Source organism: Hyla sarda, chromosome 10, assembly GCF_029499605.1.
Source record: "Hyla sarda isolate aHylSar1 chromosome 10, aHylSar1.hap1, whole genome shotgun sequence".
NCBI lineage: Eukaryota > Metazoa > Chordata > Amphibia > Anura > Hylidae > Hyla > Hyla sarda.
This window is the reverse complement of record NC_079198.1, coordinates 132,478,666-132,503,309: the sequence shown is the minus strand read 5'-3', so window position 1 is coordinate 132,503,309 and position 24,644 is coordinate 132,478,666. Positions and strand designations below refer to the sequence as shown.

At 42.4% G+C, this 24,644-nt stretch overlaps 1 protein-coding gene across 1 annotated transcript in view; it reads left to right on the top strand.

The window, feature by feature from the left end:
* The first annotated feature begins 269 nt into the window (after positions 1–269).
* The window catches only part of LOC130294534 (indolethylamine N-methyltransferase-like), a 32,703-nt gene continuing 8,328 nt past the window's right edge, over positions 270–24,644 (top strand). The window contains exons 1-2 of the mRNA XM_056544470.1: positions 270–420; positions 4,420–4,627. Of these exons, the coding sequence (XP_056400445.1) occupies positions 270–420; positions 4,420–4,627 (359 nt within the window). The remainder of the gene's footprint in view (positions 421–4,419; positions 4,628–24,644) is intronic.

The window sequence follows — 24,644 nt, the reverse complement described above, 5'->3', positions numbered from 1 at the left end:
AACTATTTCTATTTTATTATATTGTACAGGTATCTTCTTCTCTTTTTGGTATTGTATTACATTATGGGATATACTAGGCTATTGCTATGTTGGATAGTTTTTATAGTTTGTTTAATTCAACACATGAATCTATTATACCTCATTTTCCCATGACTGACTCATGAATATTATATCTCATGACCTGATCAGTAATTCTCACTTTTGTGAAATGATATAAAGCTGAGCTCCAGTGTAGAGATAGTCACCTGTCTGGGATAGAAGATTAGACGATGGATTCCAGCTCCCATAAGATCTATCATGTACACGGTTATGATTCCAGACAATATCTGGAGGATTATTTTTCGGATAAACCTGATATGGTCTTTGCAGATGATTCCTTGATATTTCCCATTGAAAATCTTACAAAAACCTTTGCAGAGGGTATGTATCTTGAATTTTTTATGGTTAATTGGTTTTACAAATTCATAAACAAATGAATATAACTAGATAGACTTTGTCTGAGATGTTGCAGATTAGTAGGGGCGACCACACTACTCTTATACATTTTCTTCTATAGAGAGCAAAGCAACCTCTTGTTTTCTGAATATGATGTAAAATGTCGGGTTATGGGGTTTAGTGAAGTCATTGTTTTACCCTCAATGATCACGAGAAACCTAGAAAACTTAAAACTGTTATAGATGTTAAGACTTTATATCTGATCTGTTATGGGAATTTGTAGTTTACAAAGTTGTCCCAGTGCCACTTCTTGGTCTCTTAACAATGATAACCTAGAAGTTAAAATTATTTTCTAATTAAGATAAAAAGGTTTCTAATGATAATAATGTGAAATGAAATATTTTTTAATGTTTAAGCATTTTGGAGTATGTTCTCTTTGAGAGATACAATATATACTTACAGTACTGATCCCCCATGTGCCTGCTTTGTGTTGATAACCTGTTAGCCTTGGTCATGACCACTTAATGGCATCCACTAGAGATGATCGAATTTTTGAAAAATTTGATTTGACCGATTTGCGGAATAAAAAAAAAAAAAAATCGGTGAGATCCGAATTTTTGGCAAATTTTTATTAGTAATGTATTTTAATAATGTGTTTAATAAAGTGTGTGTGTTTCACTTTTTTGCTCAATTTTTTTCAAAATTTTTAGGTAGTACTCCTTACATCCTTTATAATGTCTAGATGGGGGCGGCTTTCTCACATCTAGATAGGATGATCGCATCGGGTGTCAGGAGTAATACCTGCTGTGATCTGTCCTTAAATGCAGGTACTACTGCTCCCAACATGGAGTAAACTCTGCTCCATGCTGGGAGCTGTAGTACCTGCATTAAAAGACAGATCACAGCGATTGTCACTTCTGACACCCGATACGATCATCCTGTATAATGTATAGATGCGGACGGCCGGCCGCTCTTCTCTGGTCCCACTGTAGTATGAGTATATGCCCTATATATACCTATTATTCATATTTTCCGCAGAGAGCTGTGATTGGCTGGAACCATCTGGCCAATCACAGCTCTCTGCGGGAAATATGAATAAGTGATGTGAATTCTATTCACGTCACTGGCCGGCCAGAGTATAGTGCAGAGATGCGAGCCCAGGAGAAAGCCGCTTCATCTCTGCCATAAAAAGGACAATTGCATTGGGTATCAGGAGTAATACCAGCTTTGAACTGTCTCTTAGTACAGGTACGCCATTTTGTAAATTTTGTGGACTTCCGTTTCTACATAGTACATTTCTCGGTAAAAATGACTGCTTATCTTTATTCTTTAGGTCCATACGGTTAAACTGATAGCCTACTTATATAGGTTTGATTTTGTATCACTTCTGAAAAAATCATAACTACATGCAGGAAAATTTATAAGTTTAAAATTGTCCTATTCTGACCCCTATAACTTTTTTATTTTTCTATGTGGCGGTCGGAGGGCTAATTTTTTGGCGCCATGATCTGAAGTTTTTATCGGTGCCATTTTTGTTTTGATCTGACTTTTTGATCGCTTTAAAAAAAAAATTTGGTGTAAAAAGTTACCAAAAATACGCTATTTTGGACTATGGAATTTTTTTGGATGCGTACGCCATTGACCGTGCGGTTTAATTAACAATATATTTTTATAGTTCGGACATTTACTCACACAGCTATACCACATATGTTTATTTTTATTTCTGCTGGGAAGCTTTTACTTTCACTTTAGATCAGCGAAGTCCAGCATTAACCACAGGTCCTGGTTGCTTATAGCAACCGGAACCCACCGGGTATGATGCGAGCTAGCCTGCTGAGCGTGCATCATACCTCGGGAGGGCTCTAATGGCCCCTTTCTACATTTTTATTAATGTCGGCTACATTTTTAGTTCCCTGCCTGCCCACATAAATTGATCCCTCTTAAAAATTAACATTAACATTTTTTTTTTTGTCTTTCAATTTTCGGGAGCGGGCAAGGACCAGAAAATTAAGTGCTCAATATTAAAAATGGTGCTAAAAAAGTAAAGTAAAAATAAAACAAAATTATGATTTAGAACGAAAACTAGAAAAAAAATTATTAAATGCACTCCATTTTTTATATTGAGCGCTGAATTTTCTGGTCCCTATGTAAATTTTTAAACAGCGATCAATGTATGTGGGCGGGCAGGAACCTAAAAATGAAGCTGACATTAATAAAAATATTTTTTAGGTAGTACTACTACTCCCAGAATGGAACACACTGCTCCATGATGGGAGTAGTAGTTCCTGTACTAATAGACAGATCGCCCGGGGTGTCACTCCTGACACCCGATGCGATCATCCATAATATAGCAGAGATGCGGAGCGGCTCTAAACAGCGCTCACATCTCTGCACTATAGTCCGGGCCGGCTCGTAATGTGAATAGAAATTCACATCACTCATTCATATTTTCTGCCCATAGTGGAGATTGGCCAGATGGTGGCAGCCAATCCCCGCTCTCAGCGGGAAATATGAATGGTGAGTGGCCGTCCGGAGTACAGAGCAGAGATGCGAGCACAGAAGAAAGCCGCTCTGCATCTCAGGGATGAAGGATGATCGCTGTGGGTGTCAGGAGTGAAACCCGCTGTGATCTGTCCTTATCTGCAGGTACTACTGCTCCCAACATGGAGCACACTCTGCTCCATGCTGGGAGCTGTAGTACCTGCATTAATAGACAGCTCGCAGCCCGCTTTGATTCTCCTGTATAATGTATAGATGTGGCCAGCCGCTCTTCTATGGTCCCCTACACTCAAGTATATATACACCTATTCATATTTCCCAAAGAGAGTTGTGATTGGCTGGAACCATCTAGCCACTCACAGCTCTCTGCGGGAAATATGAATAGGTGTATAAATAAGGCAGTGCAGGGGACCATAGAAGAGCGGCCGGCTGCATCTATACATTATACAGGAGGATCGCAACAGGTGTCAGAAGTGAAACAGGCAATCTGTCAATTAGTACAGGTACTACTACTCCCATCATGAAACAGTGTGTTCCATGCTTGGTGTAGTAGTACTATCTAAAAAATTAAAAGTGAAAAACACACACAATACAATTTAATTAGGCTTCTTTCACACTTTAGATTATTCATCCATTATTAAACATCCGGTTTCTGTATTGTATAATTAAAAAACGGATGTATAATAATGGATGAAATAACGGGTGCTAACGGCTGAATAACGTCTGTCAAAATAACTGGTATATTCATCCGTTAAGACCCATTGTAACATCCGTCATGTAGCATTATTTTATGGACGTTTTAACACCTCTGCCTACAGACTCCCGCATCCGGGACTACTACTATTTCCATCATGGAACAGACTTGTTTCCATGATGGGAGTAGTAGTTCCCCAGCTGCGGTAGTCTGCCGGTGGCAGGGGAGGCTACATTAGTTTTTGTTCTACTACCCCCATCATTGAACATCATGATCGGGGTTGTAGTACAGGGGCTGAGGGAGAGACCCAATGCGATCAGAAGTTATTAAACAAGGGAGCTGATGGCATGCTCCACTCCCCTGCAATGTACGATGTATTTTTACTTTCATTTTTAAGTTCCCCGCCAGGAGCCCTGAATAACCAGTACGGAGGAGCCATTCAGGGATCCCGGCTGGGTTTTAAACTTACAGGGTGCCTAATAACTGTATAATCAAATTCCCTCTCAAAGTCTCTCTCACAATATGGAATAAACTCACCTTATTTGGATTCCAGTCGTGGTGTGCTGCCTGCATTTCATATATATATATATATATATATATATATATATATATATATATATATATATGTATATATATATATATATATATATATATATATATATATATATATATTTACATGTGTGCCTTTTTTATACATTTATATATTTTTTATTTATTTATTATAAATATATATATATATATATATATATATATATATATTTATTTTTTTTTATTTTTTTTGTTTTTTGCAGGTCACATGAAAGGAGATGTCCTGATTGACCTCAGCGCTGGTCCCATGGTCCATCATCTATATTCAGCCTGTGATTTTTTCAGACACATCATAGTCCTGAAGGTCAGTGACAGATGTATCTTGGAGCTGAAGAGATGGCTGGACATCCGGACAGGAGCATTCGATTGGGGACATGCCACAAAACTTCATGTAGAAAAAGAAAATAAAAGGTGAAGTATTTGGCTTAATATTAATGGAAAACTTTTGGTGATATTGCTATTGTACTAGAGATATGAAGGTAGATCCTAGAATTTTTTTAACCCCTTAAAGGGGTACTCCGGTGAAAACCTTTTTTCTTTTAAATCAACTGGTGGCAGAAAGTTAAACAAATTTGTAAATTACTTCTATTAAAAAATCTTAATCCTTCCTGTACTTATTAGCTGCTGAATACTACAGAGGAAATTCTTTTCTTTTTGGTATGTTCTCTGATGACATCACGAGCACAGTTCTCTCTGCTGACATTATTATAATAATAATAACGCTTTAATTATTGTTATTCTTAGTTGGATTTGAACCCAAGTCCCCAGCGCTGCAAGGCAGCAGTGCTAACCACTGGGCCACCATGCTACAACTCACATACATCTGCAATGCGTGGTTGCTAAAATGGACAGAGATGTCAGCAGAGAGCACCAAGCCCATTTTCACCTTAAAGGGGTATTCCGGCTTTAGACATTTTTTCGCCTATCTAAAGGATATTATGTCTGATCGTGCTGGGACCACCCGCAATCTCCCTGCAGCACCCGCATTATGGGTGGAGCTGCATCACCAGGCTCAGAAACCAGAAGTTTTGGGGACTGGAGACGTGACCTAACACCACGCCCCCCTCGTGACATGACATCATGTCCCCTCCCTTCATGTCTATGGGAGGGGGTATAACGGCCATTATGCCCCCACTCATAGACATGAAGGGAGGGGGCATGATGTGACGTCAAGAGGGGACGTGGCGTTACATCACATCTCCAGTCCCAAAAACACTGAGCCTAGAGACGCAGCTCTGCACATAATGCGGGTGCTGGAGGGAGATCGCGTGGGAGGTCCCCAATCAGACATATTATCCACTATCCTTTGGATAGGGGATAAAATGTCTAAAGCTGGCATACCCCTTTAAGGTAAAAATTGACTTGGTCCTTAAGGGGTTAAGAAATTCTAGGATCTACCTTCATATCTCCATTGAACAGGGAATAAAATGTCCAAAGCCGGAACACCCCTTTAAGGACCAGATCATTTTTTGCAAATCTGACCACTGTCACTTTAAGCATTAATAACTCTGGGATGCTTTTACTTATGAATTTGATTCTGAGATTATTTTTTGTGACATATTCAACTTTTTATTAGTGGTAAATTTTCGACGATACTTCATCATTTCTCGGTGAAAAATTCCAAAATTTCATGAAAAATTAGCATTTTTCTATCTTTGAAGCTGTCTGCTTGTAAGGAAAATAGACTTGCCAAATAAATTATATTGATTCACATATTCATTTACTAAGAGTGTTGGGTTTTTACTAGTGGTAAAAGTTGTTTCAGACTTCCAGGATTCCTCTCTATTTACTATTGGGAAAAGTCGGGAACATTTTCTGAACAGTTTTTTCTAGATGGATATTTCCAGCCATTTATCCACAGGATTTTCTGTGAATTCAATAGTATATCGGTTGGGTTGCACAACCACGCCCCTTTTCGGGCCGACCATGCCCCCTTTTCGGCTTTTCACAATGCAATGTCGGATTTGTCAGATTTTCCAGGCGCACACTGTCGCACACTGGCACAGACTAGCACAGACATGTCTCAGACACTCTGCGCCAAAATAACAGACAAAAAACTGGTTGGTTTCTGCTTAATAAATGAGGCCCAATATGTCTACTTTATGTTTGCATCATATAGTTGACTACATTATGTTTGCATCTAGAGATGAGCAAATTTTTGGAAAAATTCACTGAATTTTCCCCAAAAATATTGTTTCGGTCCATATTTATTTGCGGTGAATCGCTATTAAAAACTGCTATTTCTGGCCTACAGAGATCCTCAACAGGGATTTTTCTAATAGTCATTTTAAACTGTTATCGCCCGTTATTCATAACGGGCGTTATTTTGTGATGGGAGATTGAACGGAAGAAATAGTGCATATACTATTTCTCCTGTTACTATCTCCCGTCATAAAATAACGCCGGTTATGAATAATGGGCGATAACAGGTTAAAACGGCTATTAGAAAAATCCCATAGACTATAATGGGATTTTCTAATGTATGGTAGGGATTTTCTAATGGCGGTTTAAACCCGCGATCGCCCGCTATTTTATAACAGGTGTTATATATCAGTACTTTTCATAGTGTGAAAGCAGCCTTAGTGTAATAATAAAGTTAATCCAAGGTAGAAGAAGATGGCAGCACTCACCAGATCAGTTGCAAGAAATTCTTCTTTATTATAAAGTGCAGACAATGAACATCAAGTGCGGCCGGACACGGATGCCAAACTTCACTCTGAGAGATAGGTGACAGCTGTTGCGCATGCGTAAAGCACACTTCATCAGACCCTGCCTCCTTTCTGCCAGATGCGTACCTGTATACTCTTTTCAAGTGTGATGTCAAACTGAGGTGGCCTTGACGTGGCGAGTGGGCTTGTACCGTTTGATCAAAATGTATACTAACAACCTGTTAGTTTTTGAATTTATGCTGAGAAGCAATTAGATCAAAATACAATATGTAGATGTGCAACCATGTCTGTTTCTTCTACCTGAAATCACATTTTGTTTTCTATCCCCTCCTTTTTTTTGTTGTTTTAGCATGTGTCTGCACTCTGCCCCACCCCCTCAGCCCAACCCTATATAAGTAGTAGTTCGCTACACAAGGGCCTTTTCTTTCCTAGCAGCCTCCCAGTCTGACTGGGAGCGCATGGTAAGTGAACTATTACACCTTGTTCACACTGGTGTGGTGCTGTGCGGCGTCCGTTGCTGCCGTGGCGCCGTGTCTGTAGGGAGGTGCGACCCATGGACTGGTTTGAGTGGCATTGGGGTTGCTCTGCCAGTGGGTCGTTCCCCCTGTGAGCACTGGTGTCGTGGCGGTGGTGGTCGCCGCCCAGTGCTACGCCATTTTATGCTAGGGACGTTAGGGACCAACTCAAATTAGGTGGCCTTGACGTGGCGAGTGGGCTTGTATCTTTTGATCAAAATGTATACTAACAACCTGTTAGTTTTTGAATTTATGCTGAGAAGCAATTAGATCAAAATACAATATGTAGATGTGCGACCATGTCTGTTTCTTCTACCTAAATTCAAACTGAGGTAGGCTTACAGATTAGAATAAAAACAGTGCAGTGACTTGTTAAAAACAAAAATCTGTACAGATAAACCAAATCACAGGAATACATTATAGTCGAGTCTATTATTCAAGCCTAAGTTTCCTTGCGCACTGGTTCTTAAAATCCAGCGTGCTTCGGCTTGTAGGAGGGCTCTATGTCTATATTTAGTATTAACCATGAAAGACTAGACTACTAGGATCACTGTTATGTACTTCATTTTGATGGCTTATAAAACGAGGAGCATCTTTTTTGGAACAGAGGGAGTAAATATGTTCTCGAAACCTAATATTCATGGGTCTTTTTGTGCTTCCAATATAGAAGTGTCCACATTTCCAGGTAATCACATATACAACCCATGGAGTGCGACAGGTTATGAGATCATGTAAAATTATTTTACAACCTCCGATCCAAAAAACTTTACCAGGTAGCAGATGTGGACACCAAGAGCACGTCCCACATTTAAAGGGGTATTCCAGGAAAAAAACTTTTTTTTTTTATATATATATCAACTGGCTCCAGAAAGTTAAACAGATTTGTAAATTACTTCTATTAAAAAATCTTAATCATTTCAATAATTGTCAGCTGCTGAAGTTGAGTTGTTGTTTTCTGTCTGGCAACAGTGCTCTCTACTGACATCTCTGCTTGTCTCGGGAACTGCATTTAGTAGAAGAGGTTTGCTATGAGGATTTGCTTCTAAACTGGGTGGTTTCTGAGACACGTGTTATCAGAGAGCACTTAGACAGAAAATAACAACTCAACTTCAGCAGCTCAAGTACTGAAAGGATTAAGATTTTTTAATAGAAGTAATTTACAAATCTGTTTAACTTTCTGGAGCCAGTTGATATATAAAAAAAAAGTTTTTTTTCCTGGATAACCCCTTTAAAACTTCCTTTTGGTCCTATGTCGGTAAGCCAGTCTGTACCTTTTTTCTTTTTAGAATTAAAGGAACTACAAGTGGGGGGCGTGGCCTGGCTGCCAGAGCGGATGGACGGTAGTTGGAACAGCTCCGTCTCATCACACCCTAACTAACGGCTATATACAGCTATACAGCTTTTATCACCGGCAAAGTACACCCACAGGTGTATAATAGCCTCCTGGACATGCCGGAACGCAAGAGGAACACAGGTAGACAAATGAAGTTGTCTACTTTCTACTTTTCCCGAAGCACCCAGAGGACCTAAGATGGCGCTGAACCCACGCCTTGTTCTCCCTCCTCTGCCTCACAGCCTGCTGATTTCTTCTCCTACCTTATTACCCCCGAGACGCTCCACCTCAGATCCGGCCCTGCATGAGAGATAACCGGGGGGCGCAACCCGTGCTGTCTCTCCGGCCGCCTCTACCTCCTCGGTGTGTAGCGCGGGAGCTTCCTGCTCTAATGGTGCCCCTGCAGAAGCGCTGCAGCACCAAAAATGGGGATCGCCTGCATGCTCTCCTTCTCAAAGCCCAGCAAAACAGAGGCAGAAGATGTCTCCATCTCCACATATGGCAGAGGTACGTGACTGGGATGATATGCCTGACCTCCCTTGTGGTACATCTGATGAACTGAGGACTCTCACAGTCTGTAATACATCTTTAACAGACACAAATATGAAGGACATGTTGCTTGCTTTACATAAAACCTTTCTGGCTGACATACACAGCAAGGTAACTCCTCTAACTGCCTCACTCACTGGTCTCTCTGAAAGAATGACACATGTTGAATCTAAGTTTGAAGAGTTTTCCTCCTCTCACAATGAGCTAATTGATTCTCACAATGATATGATAGATGATATCTCAGCACTGAAAGTCAAGGTTGCAGACCTTGAAGATCGCAGCAGGAGGAATAATTTTAAGTTGATAGGAGTCCCAGAGACTGTATTGCCTGCTAACATTCCTGCTTATGTGAATGCGCTTATCAAAGCTACCTTGCCTACCTGTTCTTACCAAGAAGTGGAAGTGGACCGGGCGCACAGGGTCCATAAACCGCAGTATCTTGATGTTCCTAGAAACATTTTAGCCAGAGTCAATTTTTTCACGGTTTATGGAAAGGCTTATGGAGTATTCTAGAAGAAACGGTAGCCTGCCGGCTCCCTATCACAAAGTGTCTATCTACGCGGATCTATCGGAAGGCACTTTACAGGCACGTAGGGAACTTCAACGGGTCACGCAATCCCTCCATAAAGCGAACATAGCATACAGATGGGGATTCTCTGTACGCTTGCTCATCAAGAAAAGGGACAAGATTCACGTTATCAGGTCACTGTCTGAAGGACAATCGCTTCTTTCATCGTGGAATATTACTCTCTCACACACATCTGACCTCCGTAACTAAAACCCTGTCCCCCACTCCAGGAAAACTTGAACGCTGTTCCGGCTCTCCTGACATGGTGATAAAATGCTCTTGCATTCTCTACATGTTTTTTTCCCCTTTAATTTTATAGGGGCTGGTCTGTTGTTACCTCCACGCTGGCTTCAGTGCGAACTCTTCCCCCCCCCCCCCCCTCCATCTGGTTGGCTACTGTGGATCTAGCCAGGTGTTATGATTATTTTTCCTTTTGTTTGAAATACCTATGCTTACCTCCTTTTGGTTGCATTTCATTATTCCTTTTGTTTTCTAACCCCTTTTTCTCCCTTCAATGTCAATATCAGTGTATTGCCTGACTTCCTTCAGAGAGTGCGTGCTGGCTGGTAGGCGTGCTCTCTCCACAAATGTCATATATCGTTAATACCTATTGCATTTCCTAGATACTGGAAATATGGTTATCACTATAGCCAGTATGAATGTAAACGGCCTTAATGTGCCTCACAAAAGATCTCACTTTTGGAAAGAAAAAACTGTACTTAAATGTGATATTATTTGTGCCCAAGAGACACATGCACACGCATTAAAACATCCCACTTTCCCTGTTTCACTCTCACTCCTCCTCCAAAACTAAAGGTGTTTTCATAGGTGTTAAAAATATGGTTTCCTATGCTTTAGAACTTTCCATTCTTGATGCTAAAGGCAGATACATAGTATTATACTGCACCGATCAACTCGGTGCCCCTTACCCTAGTTTCACTTCATGCACCAAACAGAGGACAAGTAAAGTTTCTCACCTCTCTCCTCCGCAAAGTAACTCACCTGAAATGGGGAGCCACTATTCTGTGTGGAGACTTTAACACTGTTATGTCTCCCTCCCTAGATTCCACATCAACTGCTCGTAATAGTTCTCCCTCACTTTCCTTCTGGGCGTGGGATAATGAGGTATATGATGTCTGGAGGATTCATCATGCTACAGAGAGAGATTATACTCACCTCTCTGCAGCACATAACTCCTATGCCAGGCTTGGCATGTTTTTAGTGGATAACTCTGCTTTACAACTTGTATCACAATCACACATAGGGGGAATCACATGGACAGACCATGCTGCTATCTCTATTGTATTGAATGACTCAGTATCCTCCCCTACATCTCATATGTGGCATATTAGTCACTTTCTACTCTCTCATAAGGAATATTCAGGCAAGCTGAAATCCGAATTGCAGGAATAATTCCTTATCAATGCTAATTCAGTCTCCGATCCTGTAGTAATGTGGAATTGTCACAAAGCAGTCATGAGAGGCCTTTGCATCAAATATGGGTCCCACCTTAAACGACAAAGAGAAAATAACATTAAAGCTTTGTTGTCCCAAATCCATTCCATTGAAACAGTTAATAAAAGATCTCCATGAAATTCCTTGTCCTCCCAACTTCTAACATTATGCCGCAGCCTTTGCTGCCTTATGTTATCAGACTACGAAAAAGCATTTAGGAAAACGGATTCTAGATATTATTCACAGGATAATAAATCAGGCAAACTATTAGCCAATAGACTCAGATCCCATCATCTCAAAGCTAAAATCCCTATGCTTGTACACCCCCAATCTAGGGAAAAATTGTATACACCGAAATCCATCGCAGATGGTTTTCAACCTTTTTATAAAAATGTATATTGGCGTGCAGTAATAACTCAATTATGAATTATGGTCATAAAAAAATTATTAATTATGAAAATTATTAAAAATATCAAAATTATGACCTGGTGAATTGTAGACAAAGCTAATCAATACAATTCACATCTGAGTCCGACTATTTCCTCAGATATCAACAAGTTCTTTTTATGACGGGATGACATTAACGCTTAAGGATGTAGTTTTGTAATATACAAATAATAATACAGGTATTATAAAATATGCAGATTTATTGGTTATGAGATTATAAACATAAATGAGTAACAAACACAATGATATATGCAAATGAATATCAATTAGATATTAGTAAACAGTACAAGATTGTTAATTGACTACTTTTAGTAGAACAATACATGTGAGTAGTTAGAACTTGTTATAATAAACAAAAGGTCCTAGGTTAGAATATCATATAAGAAAAAGGTTACATTCAGAGGAACCTCATGATATTAAGGTGGGCAATATCTAATCATTAGACATCAATATGGAATGCTAAATTCACTCCCCGCCCCCTTCTAACCACTACAAATCCCTTTACTCCAAGAATGGGGAAATCCATCTAAGAATATATACATGGAAGAACTATGATATACTTCCCCCCATTCTGGATTATTTTTCTATACATTATCTTGATAAGACATTAAGACAATTAGCAGAGATATATGATCTTGCTCTATATTTTAGGAAGAAGAACTTGAAACAAGTTTCCTGTGTGGAAACATACTTATAACACTTAAATTGGCGTGTAGGAATGCTATCAATATCTAGCAATTATTTAATGCTTTGATACATTATGAGTCTTGATTCTTCTGCAGGTAGAATGAAATCTCACAATATCCTAACACTATAATCTCAATATCGAGATAATTAATTATTTAATTTAATTAATTTAGTTGCCCATCTAAATGGTATAATTCCATCCACATTGTCCCAATTAGTCTTAATTAAATGGAATACCATTTTTGTGTCTCTTACCAAAACGTTGTATGAACCTTACTTCTGCTCTGAGGAACACTGAACGGTCCATCTCATCGTCAGGGACAGCCATTGGGTCGGTACCGTGCAATCAGTCCGGCTTGCAGGGATCTACATGGCTTCCATCTTGTGGACTTCTTTCCTTTGTCTTTGTGTTCTCAGTTAGAGCAGTTCAGTTCAGTATCAGCTCTCAGTATTCAGCTTTCAGCTCCAGAGACCGTCCCCTAAACATCTTGTTTACCAGACTTTTTAATTAGTTAGACACACCCTCCTAAATTGGAATTCCCCAATGAATGTAGGTTGGGCATGTACATATGGTAATGACTATGACATCATTTTACTACCCAGAATGCATTGAGCATATCACCCATAATGCCTTTCCTGTCAGTGTAATGTCACCTACCCATCCACTAGGGGTTGCTATTGCATAAGCAATTAGCATCATTACCATTAAGGGTTAACTGTCAACAATTGGTCTTAAACAACATTTCACACTTTGATGAATGGACCAATAATTAACAGACAGGTCTTACTTTTTGAGTAATCAGACCCTGGATTCCCATAGATATATTGGAGCCTATTGGACATCCTAAATTTATTGGAAAGATAAAAATCATGGAGGTCTCTAACACAGATGTGTGAATGTTTATGTCCAGTCAAATGGAAAATTAACTTTTAAACAGGATAACATTCACAAAGTCTTAGGAATACTCCACTAGTCGTTATCTCACCCCCCTTTACTTGGGTGAATTTTAGTAGTGATGTCTAGAGAATGTAACCAGACCCCTTATTAGTCCCTTGTCAAAACACCATAAATATCAAGAGATAAGAAGTATTCTACTGCCAGACTGTCATTAGAGATGCAGTAGAGATGAAACTTCAGAAATTGGCCTATTTTGATTATACGCAAAATGGCTGACATCATATTCTTGCACTATGAAGCATATTAAAACATAGTGATTCATTTTTGGGGATCAATCAAAATGCATAACAATATAATCTCCATTCCACTATCCCTGACCCTCCCAATGCCATTGACTCTATCCGTTCTTATTTTCACAATCTAAAACTACCATCTCTCTCTCCTACCCAACTCGCTTCTTTAAACAACCCCATTACGGCCCTGGAATTACAACAAATAATACACTCTCTTCCCCTTAACAAATCTCCTGGCCCAGATGGCTTTGATAGTTCATACTACAAAGCTTTCTCCGACATCTTGTCCCCACACTTAGCTACATTCTGCTCCTCCGCAATCTCCTCTAGTGCTCTACCAAAAGAAAACCTCCAAGCCTTCATTACCACCATCCCTTAACCCGGGAAATCGGACCTACCCCAAAACTATAGACCAATATCACTTTTAAATCAAGACCTTAAGATCTTCTCTAAATTACTGGCTGCTAGAATTTCCCTATTTCTTCCTAATCTTGTACAACACAATCAATTAGGGTTTGTAGCGGGACGCCAAACGTCGGATAACACTAGGAGATTGGTACATGTATTTCATCAGATTGAGTCCCACCGTTACCTGCTGTGGTTTTAGCACTTGATGCAGAAAAGGCCTTTGATCGCCTTAAGTGGTCCTACGCCTTTGCAGTACTGAAACAAATGGGCTTTGATGGTCCTATCCTTTCTGCTATTCATGCCCTTTACTCCAACCCTACAGCTAGAGTGTTGGTGAATGGGACCCTGTCTGATGAATTTGACATCACTAATGGCTCCAGGCAAGGTTGTCCTTTATCCCCACTTATTCACATTTTATCTATAGAACCCCTTGCCCAAACTATGTGCTTGATGACAGAATTTTGGGCATACCAGTAGGTCAAGTCAATAACATCATCTCAATATATGCTGACAATGTCATTCTTACATTGGGGAACCCTCTACACTCCCTCCCAGCAGCCATGGATAACATCCAACAAATCGGCCTCCTATCTTACTGTCTTTTAAATTATTCCAAAACACAAGCTTTACTTTTGAATTATTTCCCGGACATTCTAACCATACTGAAGACTACCTTTCCCTTTGACTGGCGTTCCTCTAACATTAGCTACCTAGGAATACACCTAACATACTATCTTAACATGCTTTATAAAACCAATTATGAGCCCTTATTACATGACATTTCGGAGGAAACTAATAACCTATCTAAACATATGATTTCCTGGGCTTGCAGAATAGCCACTTTCAAGATGTTTCTGCTACCCAAACTCCTATATGTCTTTAGGAATTTACCTATTCTCCTCCCTGCTTCCTTTTTTGTTAAAGCCCAACACCTTCTCTCCTCCTTTATATGGGCGGGCAAGAAACCCCGCCTCTCAGCTTCAATTATGTTGGGATCCAAGGGGGCAGGTGGTCTTGGTACCCCTGACGTTAAAGGGGTACTCCGGTGCTTACACATCTTATCCCCTATCCAAAGGATAGGGGATAAGATGCCTGATCTTGGGAGGCCCGCATCTGGGGACGCCCGTGATCATGCACGCTGCACCCCGTTTGTAATCAGTCCCCGGAGCGTGATCGCTCTGGGACTGATTACGGTCAACCGCAGGGCCGGCGGTGTATGACGCCCCCTCCTGTAGGCTTGCATTGAGGGACGAAGCGTGACGTCACACGCCGCCAGCCCTGCGGTCGACCGTAATCAGTCCCGGAGCGAACACGCTCCGGGGACTGATTACAAACGGGGTGCCGCGTGCATGATCACGGGTGTCCCCAGCTGCGGGACTCCCGCGATCAGGCATCTTTTGAATAGGGGATAAGATGTGTAAGCACCGGAGTACCCCTTTAAAGGTTACTACATAACTACATTAGTATCACAACTTAAACACTGGTGGTCACTAACCCCTTCCTCACCCTGGGCCATCATGGAACAACATGCTGTTTTCCCTTGTGCCCTCAGAGACCTTCTATTTTATCGCACCCGGAACATACCCCCAAATACCCTATCTAACCCGGTTCTTAAAGCTTCTCTACTAGCATGGCAGTCTTTTCTGGATAAAGGGGACTGTCTAGTTACTACTAAATCCAATGACATACCATTAAGAGTCATTCAAACTATTCTTCCGGATCTACCACTATAAAATTGGATAGATAGTGGCCTAGTACACACTGGCCTTTTGTATCGCGATCATACCTTGTTACCTTATTCCGGCATTAAAACGTCCTATGCACTCCCCAACGCCGATTTTTATAAGTATCTCAGGATTCGCCATTTTCTCACCTCCATACCCCCACCTTCCTAAATGCTCGAGTATGACATTATCTTCAATCCACGATCAAAGGCCTTAAACCAATGTATAATCTGTATACCCAGTCTCACAAGCTTGTTACCCTTTAAGGCTTTGGGAGAAGGAACTAAATATTACCATCCTGATGGAACACTGGCCAAAAGCGTTTATAAGCGCAAATAAAGCCCTTCAATGTGCCACACATATCGAATCCTTTTACAAAACGGTTTTACGGTGATACTTTACACCTGACAAAATAGCGAAGGCTTATCCGGGCTCCTCTGCAAAATGTTGGTGGGGTTGTGGCCACAAAGGCACGTTATATCACATATTATGGACATGCCCTGTCATCCAACCTTTTTGGGAAGGCTTCAAAAACTCCTTAGGGAAATTTTCCACCTTCACCTCCCTTGGACGCCTGGCTTAGTTTTATTACTCACTGATATAGAAACCGTCCCTACACTTTATAGGGATCTATTTTGCACTTGTTGCATTACCGCTAAAAATTCCTTGGCTAGCCATTGGAAAACCAGTACCGCCCCTCACATTGAAGTACTAATTAACAAACTTAACACCACATTCTCTTACAAGAAGATCATAGCAATAGGATTGGGTAGAATGCGTTCTCTAAAAGGTGGGAAATGTGGGTCTCCTCCCAATATTGTAAAGATTTCTAAATATACAAATGGAAATTACGGTTATTCGAGGCACATGGTCATCTTCTGTTTTGATATATCTATACAGAGTCTTGATTATTATGGGCGATAAACACATGGTCATATATGTAACTCTCTTGACCAAAGATTTGTCTTGGTTTATTTGTTCTACCTTTTTGTTATGGTATGTGATTTGGAACTATGTTTTAAGATTTTTCTGTGTCTGTCTTATTTAGAGTCCTATATGCTTGTTTATATGAAAAAATGTTTGCAATAAAAACTTATTGAAAGTAAAGGAACTACAATTAAGGGTGTCTGTTAAATTTTACACCTCCTAAAGGCTACCATAGGTTTTGTGGGAACTACTTTATTTAGGTCGGGATCTTTTTTGATCAGAAACCAGTTCTTGAAAATTGTGCTTTTGACTATATCGGCAAGAGGACTGAATTTAAATGAAAAAGAAAAAATATTTTCCTTCACTGTTTGTGTTTTTTTATTTCTTATTATTATTGTACAGTAAAGTGTGTCTATCTTGATTCAATGCTCGTGTCAATGCTTTATCCAGGATGTATTCTGGATCATTTCTAGCCAGTAGTCTCTCAGCTTGTGAAATAAAACCATCCATCGAATTATTAATGCGGCGCAGCTGTAAAAAATTGGCCATAAGTTACCGCTTGCTTTACATGTTCGGGGTGGTAGCTGGCGAAGTGGAGGAGAGAATTACAAGCTGTCGGTTTCCTAAAGCCTGACGTCACCAGCCTTCCATTATCTATCTGTAACAACACATCCAAAAATTCTAGTTTTTCTTCGTCTGTTTTCGATGTGAACTTTAAATTCATGTTGTTAGTTGTATTTAAATGGGAGACAAAATCATAAAAGGACGATGAGGTGCCATCCCCGGCTATGAACACATTGTCCACAAACCTGACATAGCACCTCATCGACCTGAGGGAGGGATTACTGTCAATAAGAACAAAACATTTTTCGAACGCTGCCACATATATGTTGGCAACCGTGCACGCCATGTATTTGGATTGGCTCCTCAGACCCCTTCTGCAGGAGTTACCATCGCTGATAAAAGACACCAACCAATTTTTAGGATGTCTAGATGATTTACATTGTCCAGAAAAAGGTATCTTGGCGTCGATAGACATAGAATCTTTGTACACTAGCATTCTGCAGAAACTTGGTGTAGACATGATCAGGGATATTTTGATGCAAACGGGACACAGTGAGAACCTTTCATTTAATCTGTAATGGACTATTGCTAGTACTACAGAACAATGCGTTTCAATTTGATAATTAATGGTTTATACAAATCGGGGGGGTGCCTATGGGCACCCCCGTGGTGTGCACGTTTGCCAACTTGTATGTGGCAGCGTTCGAAAAGCATTTAGTTCATAGTGACAGTAATCCCTTACTCAGGTCGATGAGGTGCTATCTCAGGTTTGTGGACGACGTGTTCATAGCCTGGGATGGCACCTCATCGTCCTTGTACGATTTTGTAACATGAATTTAAAGTTCACATCGAAAACAGACACAGAAAAACTAGAATAACTAGAATTTTTGGATGTGTTGGTACAGATAGATAATGGAAGGCTGGTGACGCCAGGCTTTAGGAAACCGACAGCTTGTAATTCTCTCCTCCACTTTGCAAGCTACCACCCCGAACATGTAAAGCGAGCGGTACCTTATGTCAAATTTTTACAGCTACTGAACTGAAGGAGAGACTACTGACTAGATATTATCCGGAACACATGCTGGATAAAGCATTGACACGAGCATTGAATCAAGATAGACACACTTTACTGTACAATAATAAGAAGAAACAAAAAACACAAGCAGTGAAGGAAAATATTTTTTCTTTTTCATTTAAATTCAGTCCTCTTGGCGATATAGTCAAAAGCGCAATTTTCAAGAACTGGTTTCTGATCAAAAAAGATTCCGATCTAAATAAAGTAGTTCCTACAAAACCTATGGTAGACTTTAGGAGGTGTAAAAATTTAAAAGACAACCTTCCTTGAAGTTCCTTTAATTCTAATAAGAAAAAAGGTACAGACTGGCTTACCGACATAGGACCAAAAGGATGTTTTAAATGCGGGACATGCTCTTGGTGTCCACATCTGCTACCTGGTAAAGTTTTTTTGATCGGAGGTTGTAAAATAATTTTGCATGATCTCATAACCTGTCGCACTCCATGTGTTGTATATGTGATTACTTGGAAATGTGGACACTTCTATATAGGAAGTACAAAAAAAAACATGAATATTAGCTTTCAAAAACATATTTACTCCCTCTGTTCCAAAAAAGGTGCTCCTTGTTTTATAAGCCATCTTAATGAAGTACATAACGGGGATCCTAGTAGTTTAGTCTTTCATGGTATAGAGAGGGTTATCCAGTAAGAACAAAAGGAATGTCCAGCGCAGCCAAGACTCAAATGCTAGTGGTTTATTGTAGACTTGACAGCATACAGGAAAAACAGCAGTGACGCGTTTCGATCAGCTAAGCGATCTTATTCATACTCAGGATGAGTAAGATCGCTTAGCCGATCGAAACGCGTCACTGCTGTTTTTCCTGTATGCTGTCAAGTCTACAATAAACCACTAGCATTTGAGTCTTGGCTGCGCTGGACATTCCTTTTGTTCTTACTGGATTACCTTCAGCATTGTCTGGGCTGAGTCCGTGCTGCAGCTGGCGTAGATTAGAGGGGTGAGCTCGATCTACCTAGTGTATGTGTGGCTATAGATAGGGTTAATACTAAAGAAGGTCAAGATAGACATAGAGCCCTCCCACAAGCCGAAGCACGCTGGATTTTAAGAACCAGCGTGCAAGGAAACTTAGGCTTGAATGATAGACTTGACTATAGTGTATTCCTGGGATTTGGTTTCTCTGTCCAGATTTTAGTTTTTAACAAGTCACTGCACTGTTTTTATTCTAATCTGTAAGTTTACCTCTGCTTGACGTCACACCTGAAAATAGTATAGGTACGTGTCTGGCAGAAAGGAGGCAGGGTCTGATGAAGTGTGCTTTACGCATGCGCAACAGCTGTCACCTATCTCTCTGTGCGAAGTTTGGCGTCCGCGTGCAGCCGCACTAGCTGTTCACTGTCTGCACTTTATAATAAAGAAGAATTTCTTGCAAATGATCTGGTGAGTGCTGCCATCTTCTTCTACCTTGGATTACATTGTGTGACTGCCTTTTCTGGTTTGGTTCAGCACCCGTTATACAGTTGCACCCGTTATACATTTGCTCCCGGTGCACTCCGAATTATCTTGCAGGTGTGTTGGTCTACGTGTCTTAGGGCTTGGTGCCGACCACTGTGTCTATCTTGCTATTCGTAATAATAAAGTTATTTAGTATGACATGCAGATTAGAGGCATCGCTATTAGAATCAGAATTAGAATGTCGCAGAGTGGCACAATGACAGAGCCTGGAGGTGGCATCAGTAGGAGGAGACCATATAGTCCCATAATGAAACAGCGTGGAGTTGGTGGCAACATGAAGAAACCATATAGTGGCTGAATGACACAGCGTGGAGTTGCCAGCAGCATGAGGAGGCCATATAGTGGCTGAATGACACAGCGTGGAGGGGGCGGCAGCATGAGGAGACCATATAGTGACTGAATGACTGTCACGATGCCGGCTGGCAGGAGGTGGATCCTCTGTGCCAGAGAGGGATTGGCGTGGACCGTGCTAGTGGACCGGTTCTAAGTCACTACTGGTATTCACCAGAGCCCGCCGCAAAGCGGAATGGTCTTGCTGCGGCGGTAGTGACCAGGTCGTATCCACTAGCAACGGCTCAACCTCTCTGACTGCTGAAGATAGGCGCGGTACAAGGGAGTAGACAGAAGCAAGGTCGGACGTAGCAGAAGGTCGGGGCAGGCAGCAAGGATCGTAGTCAGGGGCAACGGCAGGAGGTCTGGAACACAGGCTAGGAACACACAAGGGAACGCTTTCACTGGCACAATGGCAACAAGATCCGGCGAGGGAGTGCAGGGGAAGTGAGGTATACATAGGGAGTGCACAGGTGAACACACTGATTAGAACCACTGCGCCAATCAGCGGCGCAGTGGCCCTTTAAATCGCAGAGACCCGGCGCGCGCGCGCCCTAGGGAGCGGGGCCGCGCGCGCCGGGACAGGACCGACGGAGAGCGAGTCAGGTACGGGAGCCGGGGTGCGCATCGCGAGCGGGCGCCACCCGCATCGCGAATCGCATCCCGGCTGGAGGCGGTATCGCAGCGCACCCGGTCAGTGGATCCGACCGGGGCGCTGCGGGAGCGAGAGTGTAGCGAGCGCTCCGGGGAGGAGCGGGAACCCGGAGCGCTCGGCATAACAGTAGCCCCCCCCTTGGGTCTCCCCCTCTTCTTGGAGCCTGAGAACCTGAGGACCAGATTTTTATCTAGGATATTGTCCTCAGGTTCCCAGGATCTCTCTTCAGGACCACAGCCCTCCCAGTCAACCAAAAAGAAGGTTTTTCCTCTGACCTTTTTGGAGGCCAGAATCTCCTTTACGGGAAAGATGTCTGAAGAACCGGAGACAGGAGTGGGAGAGATAAGTTTAGGAGAGAAACGGTTGATGATGAGTGGTTTAAGAAGAGAAACGTGAAAGGCATTAGGAATACGAAGAGAAGGAGGGAGAAGAAGTTTATAAGAGACAGGATTAATCTGGCACAGAATTTTGAAAGGACCAAGATAGCGTGGTCCCAATTTGTAGCTAGGAACACGGAAGCGGACATATTTAGCGGAGAGCCATACCTTGTCTCCGGGAGAAAAAATGGGGGGAGCTCTTCTTTTCTTATCAGCAAACTTCTTCATGCGTGATGAAGCCTGTAAGAGAGAATTTTGGGTCTCTTTCCATATGGTGGAAAGATCACGAGATATTTCATTCACAGCGGGTACACCAGAGGGCAAGGGAGTAGGGAGGGGGGGAAGAGGGTGACGGCCGTACACCACGAAAAATGGGGATTTGGAAGAAGATTCAGAAACTCTGAAGTTATACGAGAATTCGGCCCATGGTAGAAGATCTGCCCAGTCATCCTGGCGGGAGGAAACAAAATGCCGTAAATAATCACCCAGGACCTGGTTAATTCTTTCTACTTGCCCATTGGATTGAGGATGATAAGCAGAAGAAAAGTTTAATTTAATCTTGAGTTGTTTACAGAGAGCCCTCCAGAATTTAGACACGAATTGGACGCCTCTATCCGAGACGATCTGCGTGGCCAACCCGTGAAGACGAAAAATGTGTACAAAAAATTGTTTTGCCAACTGAGGCGCAGAAGGAAGACCAGGAAGAGGGATGAAATGTGCCATCTTGGAGAATCGATCAACGACCACCCAAACAACAGTGTTGCCACGGGATGAGGGTAAGTCTGTAATAAAGTCCATACCAATCAGAGACCAAGGCTGTTCGGGAACAGGCAGAGGATGAAGAAGACCAGCGGGCTTCTGGCGAGGAGTCTTATCCCGGGCACAGACAGTGCAGGCTCGCACAAAATCCACAACATCCGTCTCCAGAGTCGGCCACCAATAGAAACGAGAGATGAGTTGCACGGATTTCTTGATGCCCGCATGACCTGCGAGATGGGAGGAGTGACCCCATTTGAGGATTCCGAGGCGTTGGCGTGGGGAGACGAAGGTCTTCCCTGGAGGAGTTTGCCTGATGGAGGCTGGAGAAGTGGAGATCAGGCAGTCAGGAGGAATGATGTGTTGCGGAGAGAGCTCTACTTCCGAGGCATCCGAGGAACGAGAGAGAGCATCGGCCCTAATGTTCTTATCGGCAGGCCGAAAGTGAATTTCAAAATTAAATCGGGCAAAGAACAGAGACCACCTGGCCTGGCGAGGATTCAGCCGTTGGGCAGACTGGAGATAGGAGAGGTTCTTGTGATCGGTGTAAATAATAACTGGAAATCTTGATCCCTCCAGCAGATGCCTCCATTCCTCAAGTGCTAATTTAATGGCTAGTAGCTCTCGATCCCCGATGGAGTAGTTCCTCTCCGCCGGAGAGAAGGTCTTAGAAAAAAAACCCACAAGTGACAGCATGCCCGGAAGAATTTTTTTGTAGAAGGACCGCTCCAGCTCCTACTGAGGAGGCATCAACCTCCAATAGGAAGGGTTTAGATGGGTCAGGTCTGGAGAGCACGGGAGCTGAAGAAAAGGCAGACTTGAGCTGTTTAAAGGCGTCTTCCGCTTGAGGAGACCAGGACTTAGGATTGGCATTCTTTTTGGTTAAAGCCACGATAGGAGCCACAATGGTGGAAAAATGTGGAATAAATTGTCTGTAATAATTGGCGAACCCCAAAAAACGTTGGATAGCACGGAGTCCGGAGGGGCGTGGCCAATCTAAGACGGCAGAGAGTTTGTCTGGATCCATTTGTAGTCCCTGGCCAGAGACCAAGTATCCTAGGAAAGGAAGAGATTGACATTCAAACAGACATTTCTCCATTTTGGCATAAAGTTGATTGTCACGAAGTCTCTGAAGAACCATGCGGACATGCTGGCGGTGTTCTTCTAGGTTGGCAGAAAAAATCAGGATATCGTCCAGATACACAACAACACAGGAATATAAGAGATCACGAAAAATTTCATTAACAAAGTCTTGGAAGACGGCAGGGGCGTTGCACAGGCCAAAGGGCATGACCAGATACTCAAAGTGTCCATCTCTAGTGTTAAATGCCGTTTTCCATTCATCCCCCTCTCTGATGCGGATGAGATTATAAGCACCTCTTAAGTCCAGTTTGGTAAAGATGTGAGCACCTTGGAGGCGATCAAAGAGTTCAGAGATGAGAGGTAGAGGGTAGCGGTTCTTTACCGTGATTTTATTAAGACCGCGGTAGTCAATGCAAGGACGTAGGGAGCCATCTTTTTTGGACACAAAGAAAAATCCGGCTCCGGCAGGAGAGGAGGATTTGCGGATAAAGCCCTTTTTTAAATTTTCCTGGATGTACTCAGACATAGCAAGAGTCTCTGGGGCAGAGAGAGGATAAATTCTGCCCCGGGGTGGAGTAGTGCCCGGGAGGAGGTCAATAGGACAGTCATAAGGCCTGTGAGGAGGTAGAGTCTCAGCTTGTTTTTTGCAAAAAACATCCGCAAAGTCCATATAGGCCTTAGGGAGACCGGTTACAGGGGGAACCACAGGGTCACGGCAAGGAGTACTGGTAACCGGTTTAAGGCAGTCCTTGAAACAAGAGGGACCCCAACTCTTGATCTCCCCTGTGGACCAATCCAGGGTTGGGGAATGGTGTTGAAGCCAGGGTAGTCCAAGGAGAATTTCGGAAGTGCAATTGGAGAGGACCAAAAACTCAATTTTTTCGTGGTGAGGTCCGATGCACATTAGGAGGGGTTCCGTGCGGTAACGCACGGCACAGTCCAATCTTTCATTGTTAACGCAATTGATGTAGAGAGGTCTGGCGAGACTGGTCACTGGGATGTTGAACCTGTTGATGAGAGAGGCCAGAATAAAGTTTCCTGCAGATCCGGAGTCCAAGAAGGCCTTAGTGGAGAAGGAGAAGGTAGAGGCAGATATCCGCACAGGCACAGTAAGACGTGGAGAAGCAGAGTTGACATCAAGGACTGTTTCACCTTTGTGCGGAGTCAGCGTACGTCTTTCCAGGCGGGGAGGACGGATAGGACAATCCTTCAGGAAGTGTTCGGTACCGGCACAGTACAGGCAAAGATTCTCCATGCGGCGTCGTGTCCTCTCTTGAGGTGTCAGGCGAGACCGGTCAACTTGCATAGCCTCCACGGCGGAAGGCACAGGAACGGATTGCAGAGGACCAGAGGAGAGAGGAGCCGGGGAGAAAAAACGCCTCGTGCGAACAAAGTCCATATCCTGGCGGAGCTCCTGACGCCTTTCGGAAAAACGCATGTCAATGCGAGTGGCTAGATGAATGAGTTCATGTAGGTTAGCAGGAATTTCTCGTGCGGCCAGAACATCTTTAATGTTGCTGGATAGGCCTTTTTTAAAGGTCGCGCAGAGGGCCTCATTATTCCAGGAAAGTTCTGAAGCAAGAGTACGGAATTGCACGGCGTACTCGCCAACGGAAGAATTACCCTGGACCAGGTTCAGCAAGGC